Genomic DNA, 17,887 nt, shown 5'->3' on the forward strand with positions numbered 1-17,887 from the left:
AAACAAAACTAGAAAACGTAATTTTTACTGCATCACAAGCAAATAAAAATTAATATGTAGCCAAGAGTCATAATTCAGGATTTCCCTGGGGGGTGGCCAGCAGTCAGCAGTACCTGGGGTGGGGCCCGGCACCCCCGGGCCCGCCTGTAGTTACGCCAATGGTAAAAATATACGTAGGGTGCCATTTAAAAATCAAAACTTGTCATCATTTCCGGTAAAAGAGGAAGTGACCAAAACCAATTGAATGCCCAATTAATCCTAACTTATGTCATATACTAACATACCAAATAAATCTCATTTAAAGAAATAAAAAAGTTATAGGGGTGATAGCCACTTTGAGACGCACCCGGTATACTTCAAGCTACGGCACTGATTAGCACGATTACATTTTCTGATAATAATTTATCTCAATAAATAGTTCTTATCGAACTTTTTTTACAAACACACAATCGAATAATAAACGCACAACAATTTAAGCTAAAACTAACGCTATTGAATGCAATTAATAGCGCAAGAATGTTAGGAAAAATATCAAAAACAGACTGCCAAAGGTAAGAAAATGATTTTAATATTAAAGAAAAGTACAGACATGTTTCTTTAGAATGTGGCTACCTACCACGTTACCTTACTACTCCCGTTAAAAATCGTTTTTCAAGGACAACGGCCTTTATCAGAACGCAGTGGCCAGTTCAGTTTAATAGTAAACAATAATTATACAACGGAGTTATTACGTTCTAGTGTATAATAAAACAAAACTCGCCGAGTGTATACGAAGTAATTCAAGTGTTCTCTTGTGCGTGACAGGTATAAAGTATGTATTGTTGATTTTTAGGTTTAAGAAACGCAGACTGAAAAGTAACATGGACACAGACGTTAACGACGACAATGAATCTCAAGACAGATGGAATGCTTTATTTCAACATACTTTAAAAGTAGATGCGAGCCTAGAGGACACAAAAATTTTTAGTTTTTCCGGTAGGTAACCACATATTTGTTATAAACACACTACCGTGTGCGAACAACTAGCGATGGGAACTATCGAATGAATTATACTATCGAATGGTTACTGAATGAATGATTTCAACTATCGAATGGTTTTATTCGAATAAAATCATTCATTCATTGGTACCCATTCATTTGTATACTAAAGCATATGTGACAACCTCGCGGTGCGACTAAATGGTTGTCGTTAGGTCTGTTCGTTTTCCTGTTATTATCGATTCTGAATCGTCCTAGAACTCTCCAGCGTATGCGCAAATGAAATAATGTCTTCATATTTCCTTCTGCGCAGACGCATCACAATTCTAGGACGGTTCAGAATCGGTAATAACAGGAAAACGAAAAAAGCTGTTGAGCCACTACTATCGAATGCTTTTCGTAAATGAAATTTAGTATTCGTTTGATTTTTGTGTGCGTCAGTGCATTATTAGTTCTTCCAAATTTTTATAACTTCGCCGTATAAATACTGTGCTATTTTTGCGTTTATTAAAATAGTTAAAATACTAAAATAGTAGTTTTTTTTTAATTTTATTTATTGACGATTGTGTGCATGTGCAGGTGGTCAAAATTTTTCCGAAAATTTGTGTGGTTTTTCGTAGTCCGATCTTTCAATTATTTAATTTTATATGCTATATGGTCTATTTTTTAATGGGAAATTTTGAGAAGTAGCATTTTAAGAGAGATGAGATGAACTTACAATTAATTTTAAAAATACATATTTGTATTTTAGATGTTTTAATAATATGAATTAGTTGAACTTAATAATCATATTTAAGTAATGTGGTTAAGTAAATGGGGGGTTATCGAACTCAAACTATGGGGTGAGAAAATTAAAATGAAAGTTTTACACGTGCCAATTTAAAAAAAAGTTAACGATGTTTGTATTTTGTTTATGCTAATTCTCTTACATGTAGTTTTTGCGAAGAAATATTTGATTTATTTTTAAAGTAAATGCCAGTAAAAGTAAATATAATTTTTAAATAGTAATATAAAGCACCTAATATAAATAATTTTGATTTCTAATTTTTATTTTTATTTTCCTTCCATTACATTGCATGCTTAGAAAATTAATAAATGTTTGTATTTCATGATTTTAAAATTTGTTGTTAATATAACAAATTAGTTCTGTAATTATTATTCTTTAATAAACCAACGTTGCCAAAAAATTTAGAGACTATATTATTTTTAAATAGGATCTAATATAAATAATTTTGACATCTAATTTGTTGTTTATATTTTGCTACTACTTAAAATAATGTTTATATTAAATGATTTTAAATTTTGTTGTTAATAGGTATAACAAATTATTACTGTTATTACTATTTATTAAACCAGTCTTTGCTTAAAAACATTAAAAATCATTTTCCTACATCCAAAATAACCAGTATTATTGCAGTGTAACAACAGAATATTAATAAAAAAAATGCAGAATATATAGACATACTGTCCCTAACTAACTAAAGCCAAACAATAATATTCTTTGCTAATATCAACTAATACCAAAATATGGCAACAACGCCCTTCATTATGTATTTTCTGTGTAAATACTAGCACCTCAATAAAAAAAATAATGTGTCCTTATTTTTATCTGACTCCGCAAAAAATCAAAGATGCCGGCTTCTTTCATAGCATTGCCACCGACCGCTGTCGGGTTTCTCGGAAAGAAACCTACGTCGCCGGGCGACAACTAAAATTCAGTTAATATTTTATTATAATCGATCCTGACGAATAAATGAATTTTATAAATGAATGGTTTTTGCTGCCGAATTACTAGAATACAATGTTTCAAGGCAGATGACGGAATCTATTCGATAATTTTTATTCGAATAGTTTTCAACGAATGTTTTCTTACTAACTATCGAATTATTCGAATGAATTGCAACTAACGAATGTTTCGATAGTATTCATTCGATAGTTCCCACTACTAATATTTTTCATTTTATTGATTTTATGGAAAGCACTGTTCATTAAAATGTTGTATCCTATGTTATAGGGCTTGTTTCTCTCTACAATTTCCTGTCTCAGAATGTACCGTTCGTGTCGGGGAAGGGATCATAGTTTCATAGTTGTCGATTTTCGACAGAAATCAGTACATGTATATTATTTCGTATATTTTTCATTTTATTGATTTTATGGAAAGCACTGTTCATTAAAATGTTGTATCCTATGTTATAGGGCTTGTTTCTCTCTACAATTTCCTGTCTCACAATGTACCGTTTGTGCCCAGAAAGGGTTCATATTTTCATAGTTGTCGATTTTCGAAAGAAATCAGTACGTTTATTTTATTTCGTATATTTTTCATTTTATTGATTTTATGGAAAGCACTGTTCATTGAAATGTTGTATCCTATGTTATAGGGCTTGTTTCTCTCTACCATTTCCTGTCTCACAATGTACCGTTCGTGTCCAGGAAGGGTTCATAATTTCATAGATGTCGATTTTCGAAAGAAATCAGAACATGCATATTATTTCGTATATTTTTCATTTTATTGATTTTATGGAAAGCACTGTTCATTAAAATGTTGTATCTTATGTTATAGGGCTTGTTTCTCTCTACAATTTCCTGTCTCACAATGTACCGTTCGTGTCCAGGAAGGGTTCATAGTTTCATAGATGTCGATTTTCGAAAAAAATCAGAACATGTATATTATTTGGTATATTTTTCATTTTATTGATTTTATGGAAAGCACTGTTCATTAAAATGTTGTATCCTATGTTATAGGGCTTGCTTCTCTCTACAATTTCCTGTCTCAGAATGTACCGTTTGTGTCGGGGAAGGGATCATAGTTTCATAGTTGTCGATTTTCGACAGAAATCAGTACATGTATATTATTTCGTATATTTTTCATTTTATTGATTTTATGGAAAGCACTGTTCATTAAAATGTTGTATCCTATGTTATAGAGCTTTTGTTTCTCTCTACAATTTCCTGTCTCACAATGTACCATTTGTGTCGGGGAAGGGATCATAGTTTCATAGTTGTCGATTTTGCAGGAGGTCAAAAAGTTCAAAAATCTTTTCATTTTACGTATTTATCTATACTAGTTTTAAATTTCAGAGAATGGAGTCGATGTTGAAATAACCCAACAGCAGCTAGATAAATGTCTAGGTTACTTGGTTTCAACACATGACCTCTACCTTCAATTCAGAGATGCTCCGCTCAATTTTAGTCAGAAACAGTTCCTTTTAGCCACGGCCGGTTATGTAGCTCGCTACGAACAGCATTTCAACAAGCTCAATTCAAAGCGTATTTTTGGGATGTTAATGTCTATGATGGATGTAAAAAACGTATCCACGCATCATAAACTGAAATCCAGATACGTAGATCTTCTGAGATCCTTCTTTGAGCACGATTCTGGATTGAGATGGTTAATAGAGATGAACGGTTGGACCGATATTCATGAATTGGTTATCGAGTGTCAAAATGGAGAAGAGGAAGGAAACATGTCAGTAAAAATTTATTTATCATATTATATTACCGGGTGTAGTGTTGTAAATGGAAATATTTCCTTTGGAAATATTTCTATGGAAATGGAGATATTGGAAATTTCCAAACGTGTCTCGGAAATATTTTTAAAAATATTTAAATCTTGTCATTAACGATTCAAACCCGATGTTTATTAATATATCTTTCATATTTTGTAACCCTATATACATTAAACTTACTATAGAACAGTTTTACAAACATAATATGGTGAATATATCGAGTTTGAGGACTCGCATTTCTACGGGAAAGTCCCGAGCTCGTTGGTCGTAGCGTAGGGGAATCCCTGATCGAGATTCATTTTGCTGTAAAAGTATTTTGTGATATTAGAAGGGTAATTCAGAATAATCTTGCATTGTCCTCACTTCACGACAAAGAAAAATCCGAATTGTTGGAGTTTGTTGACAAAAGAGAAAAATTTGTTATTAAACCCATTCATTATGCTGCAGAATTACTAAATCCAAAATCACAAGGTTCTGATCTTGATGAAACCCAAATTCTTTCTGTCATAGAATGCATACTTAGTATATCAAAAAATAAACTCAATGTAAAGGAGCAAGAAATAATAGATGAAATAGCAGATTACCGTTGTAGAAGTGGCAAGTTATTTGGAAATAACTTCATATGGAAAAGTAGGATTAATAACCCAGTCTCCTGGTGGAAAGGAACACAGTCCTTTCTTCATCTTCATTATCACAAGTATAGCTTCACGAATTTTGATGATGCCAGCATCTTCGGCTGCAACGGAACGCAGTTTTAGCGTTTATAGTCATATTCATTCAAAAAAGAGAAACAGGCTTACTAATGATAGAAACGCTAAGCTACCCTATGTATCCCACAGTGAAAACTTGCTGAAGAAAATAGGAAACGGCAATAGATCAATTTTTATTTCCGATACTATTGAAGATTTTGAGGAAGTAGACTGGCAAGAAGATGTTATTGAGTGTGATGCTGATGACAGCGATGAAGATATGCCTCTTGCTCGACTAGTGTGTCAAAAATATTTTTTTTGTACAAATTTAACCTTAATTTATTTTTTAATTTGAAGAATAACTCATTTTGTGTTTTGCGATGTTTTTTTATGATTTTTATAAATAAATATTTCAGTTTCTTATTTTTTTAAAATATTTCATATATTTCCAATATTTCCATATATTTCCAATATTTCAGGAAATATTTCCGGAAATATATTTCTGGAAATTTTACATCACTATCCACTACTAACCGGGTGCGTCTAAAAAGTGGCTCACCCCTATAACTTATTAATTTTTTCAGATAAAAAAACGAAATTTGGTATGTTACTATACGATATAAATTAAGATTGATTGGCGTATTCAATAATTGTTTTTGGTCACTTCCTGTTTCACTGGAAGATTTGATTTTCTGATGAAGAATTTTGATTTTTAAACGACACCCTCGGTATATTTCTACTTCATTCGATAGAAAATGACACTCTGAATAGAATTACATATTATATGTCAAGAGATCTCTCGATCTAGAGTGCCATGGCTGTGTTAAAAACACTAATTTTTAATCAAGGAGCCTTGGAAAAATAGATTTGATTGTCTAATGTTTGACCGATTAAAACCGTATTTTTTGACCGTATTTTTAATCATATTTCAATTTTTTCAAATGGAACAAGAGTGGCTCATGAGCATATTTGGAAAAAGCATTTTTTACGAATAATTTGGTATCACACACATGGTATTTCGAGTCAAATTGTCGTTATGAACCGCATGCTACAATTTCAAATAAACCATATGCTAAAATGTCAAAAATTGACATATGACAGGTCATTTAGAGTGTCATTTTCTATCGAATAAAGTAGAAATATAGAGAGGGTTCCGTTTAAAAATCAAAAGTTGTAGTCATTTCCGGTGAAACAGGAAGTGACTAAAAACAATTGAATACTCCAATCAATCCTAATTTATGTCATATACAGTACGTCTGTCCGTTCTGTAGCTACGGGGTATCCGTGAGAGGGGAAACGACATTCTCTCGATGTTTTTCGTAAAAAATTAGACGACGCGTCCCATCAATAAAAATTCGACAAATTTGCAAGTGGCCAATAAAATGAGTGGGCGGAGCGATTTGCGGTGACGTACTCGTCAAGTCGACGTATAAAATATATTGCTGTTTATTTAAATGTTTTTTGTCCGCATTCCTTTCATAGACACAGATCCAGCAGATGTACCGTACTAACATACCAAATCTCGTTTTTTATCTGAAAAAATAAGAAAGTTATAGGGGTGAGCCAATTGTTTGAGCTTTTATCGACAGTATCGACTGATTTAAATGGTTTTATTATTCCTTTTAGGTATAATTTATTGTCGAAAATTCTTCAGAAAGCATCTAAAGTCGCTCCAAAAATCTGCTTGCACATTATTAGACAAGTTACACAAAATTTGATGACAGTGGCGTTGAAAAATGTCCCTCAAACTAAACAGGAACCAGTTGTACCACTTCCAATATCCGAAAGCAATAGACTCCTGCCATATTCTACATGTGTTGTGGAAATTCTAGAAAGACTTTTGGCCGGTCCCACAGTGGACATTTTAAGTTATTTTGTCAAACTTCAAATTAGAGAAGCCTGCGATACTCTATCAATGCTAACTAACAATACAGAATTTTCTTTAAAACTGGATCGCATCGTAATAATATTGTCATTTTACGAAATGACTGATTTGTTCGATGGTATTAAAGTGGTCAACCACGATCCTATTGCACTCAGTGGTTTCTTGCAAATTGTAGAACGAGAAATGAATAAAGGTAAATATAATATTATATTGTTTTAAAAAAATAATACATTTACATTCATTAAAATCTCATTCGAAAAGCATAAAATGTGATACCAGAAACGTAAAAAAACAAGTGCGTTAACCTAACCTAACTTCTTATACCGTATGATCGAAAAAAAAAGTCGTCAGCGATGGCTATGAAAAGAAAATCGCTGTCATTTTATATGGGGAATGTCATCGATATTCATTTCCAAGCCAACTAGACGCCGTTTTTTTTTTCGGTCCTATGGTATATTTGTTATATTATTAATTAATATTAACTTGCGCGGATCTTTCATTTGAATCTTTGTTGCAATGTTGCAGAAAAAACGTTTTAATCACCATTCAAAAACAATGTTTCTGTAGCAAGGTTTCATCAATCACGACACAACGTTTAGAAATCAACATTACAAAGCAGACTGTTTGGGGATTGACTGCAATGTTGCAAATGTAATGTGAGGTTTTTTGCTTGGTGGGTTGATTTTAAAATTAGTGCTTTTGATGCAGCCATGGCACTCTAGATTGAAATTTAAAATACTATTTTTCTTAAGCAAAGATGTCAAAAGGTGACATATGCTATTTCATTCTATTCGGTAGATCATTTTCTACCAAATAAAGTAAAATAATACCAAGGGTATCATTTAAAAATCAAGTTGTAGTAATTTCTGGCGAAATAGGAAGTGACCAAAACTAATTCAAGACGCCAATTAATCCTGATCTATGTCATATACGTACCAAACCTCGTTGCCACTTTTGAAAAATACCTGGTATTATATAGTTTATAGTTCAGAATGATTTTTTTTTCAGAGCACATCAATACAATACTAGAATTATTTTATTACGCGCAAAAATACTGGAAATGTGTATGCAGAAAAATGCCGAAGTATTTTGTCAAAGAAAAACCAATAGATATAGAAGATGAACTGATGTCCTTTCAAGTTGAACCGATAGTAGTAATCGCAGAAAAATTATTCGGTGTACCAATGACTGCAGAAGAAGAATTAAGAAATTGTTTCTTAGCAGATTTACTAAATTTATATAGCGTCAATTGCCTTCAATTAGGTGGGTAATCTATTTTTTTAAATAACTAGGGGTAAAAATACCGATCCATATACACACATCATCCAACTTTTTGTCTGCCAGAGGAGTTTTTGGGTCTGTGTGTCACAGAGGTGTAATTTCGGTCTTAAAACTGGATACAAGTCGAAAATGCAAAGTTCAGAAAAAACGGGATGTACTGTACGTCTGCTGGATCTGTGTCTATGAAAGGAATGCGGACAAAAAACATTTAAATAAACAACAATATATTTTATTCGTCGACTTGACGAGTACGTCACCGCAAATCGCTCCGCCCACTCATTTTATTGGCTACTTGCAAATTTGTCGAATTTTTATTGATGAGACGCGTCGTCTAATTTTTTTACGAAAAACATCGAGAGAATATCGTTTCCCCTCTCACGGATACCCCGTAGCTATAGAACGGACAGACGTACTGTATATGTGTGTGTTTATCTAAATATTAAAGTGAAAGCAACGAATTTAAATAGGTAAACTTTGTAATATATCTTATTAACAATACAATGCAAAAAGTTTTATCAAAATTCGTTCACAGCAAATGAATTCCGAGGTTTGTATCTCATAAGGGCTTAAAGCACTCCACTATATGGAAATCATTTCTGCATCGGCTGGAAATAAATTAAGAAATAAAACCATTTTTTTATATGAAAATAAGCATTTTAATGCATGGAAGATGTGTATCAAATATAACATCGGAGATATTTTGAAAAAAAATAGAAAATTTTACCACCCTGTATCTGACAAAATAAGATGTTAAGGATATATATTCATATAAAGTTTTTTTTCTTAGAATAGGTCCAAGAATCACCTCCTTAAATATTAGAATGTCAATAAGGAACACCCTGTATGTCTTCAAATTAAGTTTCTTGACATAATCTCTCTGTGGATTTTTTTAAAGTCATGATACTTTGAATAAGAAGACTAAGGAAGGAGCATATCAAAAATCTTAGGTCCACTGCGATGGGCCTCAAATATGGCCGACTTAAATTCCGGTTTATCAGTGCCGTTCTAATTTTATTTAAAAAATGTAAAACTATGATGTAGGGTAGACGCAATATTTTTTTTTATTTTACGTTGTGAATAAATGTTGGTAGTTATTAAAATTGTTATAAAAATATAAAATTCTAATAAAAATAGATAAGTTATAATAATTATTTATAACCATAAACATCCGATACGCTACTGACGCAGGTACGTCAAATTGACGTATCTAAATTATTTGACATCTAATCTTTGACAAGTAGTAAATAAAAACAAAAATGCAAGAAAAAATATATAATTAGTTAATTTAGGTGAATTTCATAAATGATCGGTTTACTACACGTATGTTTATTATATAGTCACTTACTAGTGAAAAGTTGTTCCATTATTTCACTTGATTTTTGCCGAGATCTACCGCACGCTACACAACCAACTATTTTAGAGTCTTTTTCGATAAATCGCGACAGTGTCACTGTTTATTTAAGTTCTGTCACAATTTCCATCTAGATTTACTACCTTTATACAACTATCAGTTGTAGAATAAATAATAAATAACATAAAATAAGCTCCGTAAAGACTGACAAATCCACAAAATTTCAAATCAAATTCAAATGTGTCAAATGAATCGTCAAACAGAACTGTCAAGGATCCCCACCCTAGAGTCCTTTTTGCGCCCACCATTTCCTTAGTCTTCTTATTCAAAGAGAATTATTAATATTTAATGTTTAGGTTATGAAATTCGTAAACATCTTTCCAAGCTGCCACTTCAAACTGAAATAACTGCCCTCGACTGCTTGATCAAATCTAAGCACTTGTATTCACGGAAGAACTTGGCCATTGTGTTTCAAGTCTTGATCTACTGTCTAAGGGATTTTACAAGATATGTGAAAAAATATCCGACGCAAGGAAAATTTGATCAAGACCAACAGTTTGCCGACACACTTTTGCGAGCTATAGTCATATATTTGGAGAATTTTGACCTTTCTTGGCGAGAAAGTATTGGTAGTATCGAGTTAACATGTTTGGTTTATCAATTCTTATATTATTCTACACAGTGGCCGCCTCAGGTAATAAAATTAATAAAGTAAACGCCACGAATGTTTGGGAGTGATTTGACAGTTTGCTGGAATTATTATTGATTATTTTATTTTTGTGTTGTAGTATAAATTTGGATATTTTTATCCATGTTAAGGAAATAATTTTATTAACAAACATCATATTCAATACATTATGATGAATAATGCAGCAGAATCTTATGAATTTCGTCATTTTAGGAACTCCATGCATATCAACTGGCGAAACCTCATTTTCATTGAAAAGTTTTCAATATTCCTGTTTTAAGTAATTTGATACTAATAAATATTTTTGTAATATTCATCAATAATAATAAATTTAATATTTCATGCACAAAAACATAAACAACAGATTATATATAGATTATTATATGACTTGAAACACCACGGCGCTGGAATTAAGTTTTATGTGACCTTGAACAGATTAGTTCACATGGTAGCAACCGATGAATCACTCCCAAACATTCGTGGCGTTTACTATACCCGATAATTGTAGTTGATTTTTAATTCTCATGGTTCCGAAGCTGGCAACAGTAAATTTTGTAAAGGTGCGGAAAATGTTTGGCGCGTTCGGTTCGGTTCGGCGCAACGTACTGACTACACAGCGCGCGCGGCGTGTTTGGTTCGTTCGGAGTGTTTTGTTGCAAGTGAATACCCACCTTTATATTATCAACAATCGTTTATGAAACAAGTAATTAAGTAAATCGAATTCCATAGAACGAGTTAATTATTTTAACGTAATTCAGTGTGCATTATACAATGGCATTTTTTTCTGAGTGTATAATAAAAAACTTTTTTTGTAGGAATTTTGTATAAATGCCAACTTAAGTATGTGTTTGGTTGGTATTTCAGGAAAATATTTAACTTCTACTATAAAGTTTTGGGTTCGTTGAAGGACTATTAGAGCTACAATTTAAAAATATTTTTACAAGATACAGAGTGTCCCAAATAAATAAAAAATATCAAATTTTTTTAAATGGAACACCCTGTATATTATTGCATTTTTAGTTTCTACGATTAAAATAAAGGTAAATTTGATTAAGGTTTATTACGCTTAAACCTTACCGTTTTTGAAGTATTTTCAATTTTACGAAATTGCAGTATAAATTTTAAGGCTTCATTTCTCCGAGGATATCAAAGTTTTTAATACCAAATATTTACTGAAGTTTATTTATTGATCAGTTATTGTGTTGCAATAATAAAAATTATACTACCTTATACAGAGTGTCGAAAAATTTATTTTAAATAATTACAAGCTTTAAACGGCAATAACTTATTTACTTTAAATAGAACACCCTGTATATTTTATGAGAATCAGATGCACAATTTAATTGTCTATCAAATTGTATTATACCACTTCTTACCTATTCCTCCAAGTTTTCGTAGAAAATGCATTTTCTTATAATTTACACCTCATTTATCAATATACCCATGGAATATTTATATTTTAGATTGTTTTTAAAATAACAAATGTACAAAATGTACAGGCAAGTAATATTATAGTTTTTAGTAAAACGATAATATTACTAGCCCATTTGTATACAAAAAGAAAACTATTTAAATCTTTATAAAAGAGTATACCATTAATTAAATATACCACCAGTATTTCCGCCCAAATACTAATTAATTACATACTTAATTATGTTCGTTAATAAATTATTCTAAATAAATGTGGATTTGAATCAGAAATCAATATAATAATAAGTTATGAAAATGAACGTCTCTGTTGTTATAAATAAGCATTTGTCAACAAATTAAATATAATTTTTAAGGTGTTACTTTTACACACTGTCTAATACACATACATAATTCAGTTTTTTAATTCTTGATGCAATTATTATTAATCAACGCAAACAGTTAATTAATGTAGTTTGAATACTGGAATCATACTAATTGGTCCTCTTTAACAAATATTTAAACAGTTTTTTTTTTATTTTTTAATGAAATAAACGAACTATATCGACAATATTAGTATCTGTACTCTTTAAAAATTTGGTACATCTTTAAAAATAATCTAAAATATCAGTATTCCATGGGTATATTGATAAATGAGTTCTAAATTACAAGAAAATGCATTTTTTACGGAAACTTGAAGAGATAGGTAAAAAACGGAATAATACAATTTGATAGACAATTAAATTGTGCATCTGATTCTCATAAAATGTACAGGGTGTTCCATTTAAATCAAACAAGTTATTGCCCTTTAAAGCTAGTAATTATTTAAAATAAATTTTTAGACACTCTGTATAAGGTAGTAAAGTTTTTATTATTATAACACAATAACTGATCAATAAATAAACTTCAGTAAATATTTAGTGTTAAAAACTCTGATATCCTCGGAGAAATGAAGCCTTAAAATTTATACTGCAATTTCACAAAATTGAAGATATTTCAAAAACGGTAAGGTTTAAGTGTAATAAACCTTAATCAAATTTACCTTTATTTTAATCGTAGAAACTAAAAATGTAATAATATATGGGGTGTTCCATTTAAAAAAATACAACTTTAATATTTTTTATTTATTTGGGACACTCTGTATCTTGTAAAAATATTTTTAAATTGTAGCTCTAATAGTCCTTCAACGAACCCAAAACTTACAATTTCTAAAAATCTAGCCGTTTAGCTACAATACTCCGTGTCGTATGTGGTGAACAACCCTGTAGAATTTGAGAGTGGTTGCGAAATTATAGACAATATACAATTTTTATAGATCCTCATGATCCAGGCTATATTTTGTTATTTATTACAATTGTCAGAACTTTTATGATCCTTATTGCTATAGGCCCTATACTAATTCTATCATAAAAATTTAAGGTTGTGAGAAAAGCTCTGGAGATTTTGAATACCACAATATCAAAACATATGTCTCCAAATATGGCACTATTAGTTGACACCACGCAAAATTCATCATTAAGTGAATTAGGATCTCTATTATTCACAAAATGCTTCAGTACAGACTCGGAAGTACGAAACAGTTCACTGACAGTGGTATGCACTATATGTCATAAAGCAAACAAAGGTAATGCTGTAATATTATTCTGTAGTATATTTTAAGATACAATATATATTACTTTGTAAGGATTCACGTCTTTTAAAAAAATAATTGAAGAGGCTTTACTGCCAGATTTAATTCTAACCATGGCTTTAAGAGATTTAGACTGTAATGTTCGAGCTACGGCATTAAAATGCCTTCAAGAAATCATAGAAATGAAAGAAACTGGTCAATGTTTGCTGAAGAATGGTCTTGTTGTAAGTACAAGTTAGTTATTACGATTTCTTTCAAACTATTTTATATTATCTTAAATAACATATGTTTGTAGGACAAAATTATAGGAGTATTTTCTAATGAGAATAATTCAGTAGTTATTAGAGAGGCCATAATTCTAGTAGGAAAAATGTACCGAAATAATAATGTGGCACAAAACGATATTTCGCACATATACACTGCATTATTAAAACTAGCTATTGAAGAAAACACGGAAATTCAACAGTATGCTGTTGAGTTTTGGGAGCATGTAATAAGAAACCAACTAGAGAAACAAGGTAGTGAACACAGTTTTTTTCACGCACCATGGATCGTTAAAGCTTTTTAAGATCTAATTTAGATACAAATTTATGAGTTTCCACTCCCAAGTAGCATTTTCACGACTTGCGACCACATGTTTACTAAACACAACGTTGGATTAGTTACAAAAAATAGTTAGCTCCAAAGATATTTAAACTCGGGTTTAGACAAAAGATTTTTGCGCTGTTTTTTTTTTTTTTTTTGATCGTACGGTATATTATTAAAATATCAACTATTAGATATCACTAAAGAACGAAAATACGAGATATACCGTATGATCGAATAAAAAAGGCGTCAGCGATGGCTATGAAATGAAGATCGCTGTCATTTTATATGTAAAATTATATGGGAAATGTCATCGATCGTCATTTCCAAGCCAACTGGACGCCGTTTTTTTTCGATCATACGGTATTTATATAAATACAGTTTTTAAACTTTTAAGGCAGCAGTAGTTATAATATAGGAAATTCAAATAATTAATTTTCTGACAGATGGACATAAATTGTCTGACTGTTTGACACTAAAAAGAAGCTAGATAAAATCAAGAAAAATATACGTTTTCAAACTAAATCTTAAATAACTTAAAAACGATTTATTTTAGGTATAGGAATATGTCTAGTTAAAACGTAACGAATTGGAAAACCTTTTCACTAGTGAAATAAAAAAATGGGTTTCCATTTGAAAAAAAAATATTTATGATAATTTTTTAATCGCTCAATTCCATGACAGATATAGTCTATTAAAATGAATAACTTTGAATTTTGACCGTTATTTTTTACCAACATGGCAAATATAAAATCCCTCTGTCAAAAAAGTTACTGATATTCTTTAAATTGAGTGCCTGAACGAATCAGATAGGTAACTCTTTTTACTTTCGTGAAATAGAAAAGGAAAATAATAAAACAAGTGACAGTTCTTCCTCTTCTTGCAAAAATCAAAACGAAATGTCATAATTGACAAAAGTAAAATGTCATCAGCTTTTGACATTTCTAAATATTAGACCAATGCCGTCTCTAATAGAACAGCCACGGAGCTTGAGCGTTGTGCGACCTGCAGTTTCCTTAGCTAGATCTTGATATGGTACCATTTAACTTAAACTAAACTGCCCGTGAAATTAAATACCACAGCAATTTTTTTACTCATATTCAACGAGTTGTAATTTTGAAAAAAATGGATCGATTTTGTTGATTTAAAAAAAAACTAACTAAGAATTATTAAGTATTCTGGGTATAGCTAAGACTAATATCTCGGGACGTATTGGGATAATATTCTGAACTTAACAGCCCATAAGGATAAAAAAATAATTTTTCTTTTTCGCTGGTCGTATTTTTAAGAGATCCTGTATTAAACTGCGTTAGTTAAATCATTTTTTTTTAATTTCACATTGTAAGTGTAGCGAATATCCTACAATTTTAAAGCTAATTTCAGTTTTGTTTTGGTTAGCATATCTCTTAAGAAAGGTAGAAAAAATACAAGTTAGAGTAAAAATCGATTATCTTTTATTCCAGATGAGTTATCGTAAAAATTCCAAATACGTCCCGAGATATTAGTCTTAGCTATACCCAGAATACTTATAATTCTAGTTAATTTTTTTTGGCAAAATGGCAGCAACACAAAAATTACATTCCTTTTTTTCACACCCTGTATATCATAGAAAACTAAATCTCAAAATCTTTAAAATATAGAAAAATCTACGAAAAACGATCTTACAACTCGTTGAAAATGAGTAAAAAAATCGCTGTGGTATTTAATTTGACGGGCAGTACGAGGAATCCGTGAGAGGGGAAACGATATTCTTTCAATGTTTTTCCTAAAAAATAGACGACGCGTCCCATCAATAAAAATTCAACAAATTTGCAAGTAGCCAATAAAATGAGTGGGCGGAGCGATTTGCGGTGACGCACTTGTCAAATCGACGTATAAAATATATTGCTGTTTATTTAAATGTTTTTTGTCCGCATTCCTTTCATAGACACAGCGATCCAGCAGATGTACTGTAATTTAAAATGTTTATTCAGTAAAAATAAAATGAAACCATTGAAAAATAACTTAAAAGCTGAAATAAATAAATTCAGTCTGAAAATATATAAAAAATAATAATTATTCGATATTTTAAACAAAGAAAATTACCCCTTGATTTAATTTCCTAAATAGAAAATGCCATTGACAATTACTGGGGCCTGATAATTGATAATTAAGTAAATATCTGCTTCGATTTATACTGTTTATAGTTGGCGTATACGTATGGTTTGCATACTCCACCTACAAACTGCTTTATAACTACTTTATAACACATATTGGCCTTGTTTGCCAGTTGAATAAAAAATTACTTATTAAGATTCGGAGGCCCCCTAAAAGACGGGGCCCGGGGCGGATCGCCCCTTCCGCCCCCCCCCCTAGTCCGCCACTGTCAAAAAAGGTTAAAATTAGGTCCTAATAAACGTCTAAGAAACCCGTATTAATTATTGTTATAGTCTGATTAATAATAAGTAATTTTATAGGAATGATTGACGATGAATTTCCTCCGGTAATATTTTCCAAGGAATGTAGAAAAATAGTCAAATTGGACGACAAAGAGATTAGAAAGCGTCTATTTAAGGCACTTGACAATATGAGTGGTGCCGGTTGCTTTAATGTGTTTCAAAAAATTTTGAAACAGGAGCCTTCAACTAAGAAGGTATTCAGATCAGTTGTTAATATCGTTACAAAATTATTAAAGCTCTTACAGCAGTACGAGGTACGATTAATTATTGTTTTTTTTTTCACTCCGATATCTAAACTGAATTTTTAGGTCACGCCTGAATTTATTTTATTTAACCAGACGTATCCAAATTTATGGTCGATTCAAAGTATAATGTCACCATCAAACCAAACCGAGGGAGACGATAAGATGAAAGAAATTATAGAAGACAGCGTAATGGAAATGATAAACGAAAGTGAATATTGCGCTATGAACAAAGTAAGATTTTATTTTATTAATAGTTTTCAGTGTAACGTTATAAGCTAGCAAATTTAAATTCAACATTATTTTAGATACATTCGCCTTACACTGAAACTAACAGCGAAAATGGTGAACCTCAGGAAAGAGTACCGCTCAATCAACACAATCGAGTTAGCACAGTTGATTTTATGGACTTTCTGTACAAAAAGTTGCCAAATTTAAACCAAGATAGTTTAGAAATATGTTCTAATAACAACAATAGTAACATTTATAAAGACGTTAATCTATACAATAATACCTGAAATATAATTATTACTCAATTTTTGTAATATAAAACTATTTAATATATTTTTTTAGAGACTGTCTATTAAATACACCTATGATTAGTACAGGTGTAGTCAGTGTGGATCAAAGTTCGTTCTTTCTCATTGTCTTTAATCCATTTTTTATAAGAAGGAGGCTTAATTAGTGATGGGATAACTCGAGCGAAGCGATCCTAGAATGAAATAACACAATGTATTTAAGAAAACAGAAGAAATTTCGCTTTAAATATAATATTCACACATCATCTTATTTAGACCCCTCATACAAAGCAAAATTATTCATAATATCAATACATAGTTTATTAACGTATTTTTCATTTAATTAATAGAGAACAACGGCATACGGTCGAGTCGGCCGCTCCTGGCACGTATACGTACATATACGTAGACGTAAAGAATCTTTTACGTGTATAAAAAATAGAAAATATAAGAAACGCGCATGTGTACGTAAACGTTTACGTGTTTGTAGGCCGATTCGACCGTATGCCGTTGTTCTCTAATGAACGGGAAAAGACGTAGTTTTTGAAGAAAAACTACACGTAGTTAATCAGGTAAATTACGTCTTAATTAACTACTTCCGAACCCTGCCTGTCGGACACACATCGGACCCAGGGTTCGGAAAACTACATGTTATTTTTAAAAACTACATAAACTTCATCACACCTAGT

The 17,887-nt window shown here is 31.2% G+C and overlaps 1 protein-coding gene across 2 annotated transcripts; it reads left to right on the plus strand.

Annotated features, from left to right (window-relative positions):
• Window positions 1–313: 313 nt before the first annotated feature.
• Window positions 314–17,242, plus strand: LOC115886080. Of its 2 annotated transcripts, XM_030905123.1 has the most exons (13): window positions 314–551; window positions 602–774; window positions 833–975; window positions 4,057–4,444; window positions 6,800–7,251; window positions 8,067–8,321; window positions 10,047–10,384; window positions 13,205–13,409; window positions 13,470–13,639; window positions 13,711–13,933; window positions 16,457–16,692; window positions 16,747–16,914; window positions 16,989–17,242. In XM_030905123.1, the coding sequence occupies exons 3-13, from the start codon at window positions 861–863 to the stop codon at window positions 17,196–17,198; spliced, it is 2,760 nt and encodes a 919-aa protein (XP_030760983.1). In that variant the 5' UTR covers window positions 314–551; window positions 602–774; window positions 833–860; the 3' UTR covers window positions 17,199–17,242. The 2 variants fall into 2 exon arrangements, with proteins under 2 accessions (XP_030760983.1, XP_030760982.1); XM_030905122.1 differs by lacking the exon at window positions 602–774.
• The last annotated feature ends 645 nt before the right edge of the window (window positions 17,243–17,887 follow it).

This window comes from Sitophilus oryzae, unplaced genomic scaffold, assembly GCF_002938485.1.
Source record: "Sitophilus oryzae breed Bouriz unplaced genomic scaffold, Soryzae_2.0 scaffold_467_pilon_pilon, whole genome shotgun sequence".
NCBI lineage: Eukaryota > Metazoa > Arthropoda > Insecta > Coleoptera > Curculionidae > Sitophilus > Sitophilus oryzae.

Excerpts from the sequence above, each read along its gene's own strand:
- LOC115886080 (XM_030905122.1), top strand. The coding sequence starts at position 517 with ATGTTAGGAAAAATATCAAAAACAGACTGCCAAAG. Across the intron at positions 4,445-6,799 it reads GGAGAAGAGGAAGGAAACAT|GTATAATTTATTGTCGAAAA; the intron begins GTCAGTAAAAAT and ends TATTCCTTTTAG. Across the intron at positions 16,915-16,988 it reads AATATTGCGCTATGAACAAA|ATACATTCGCCTTACACTGA; the intron begins GTAAGATTTTAT and ends ACATTATTTTAG.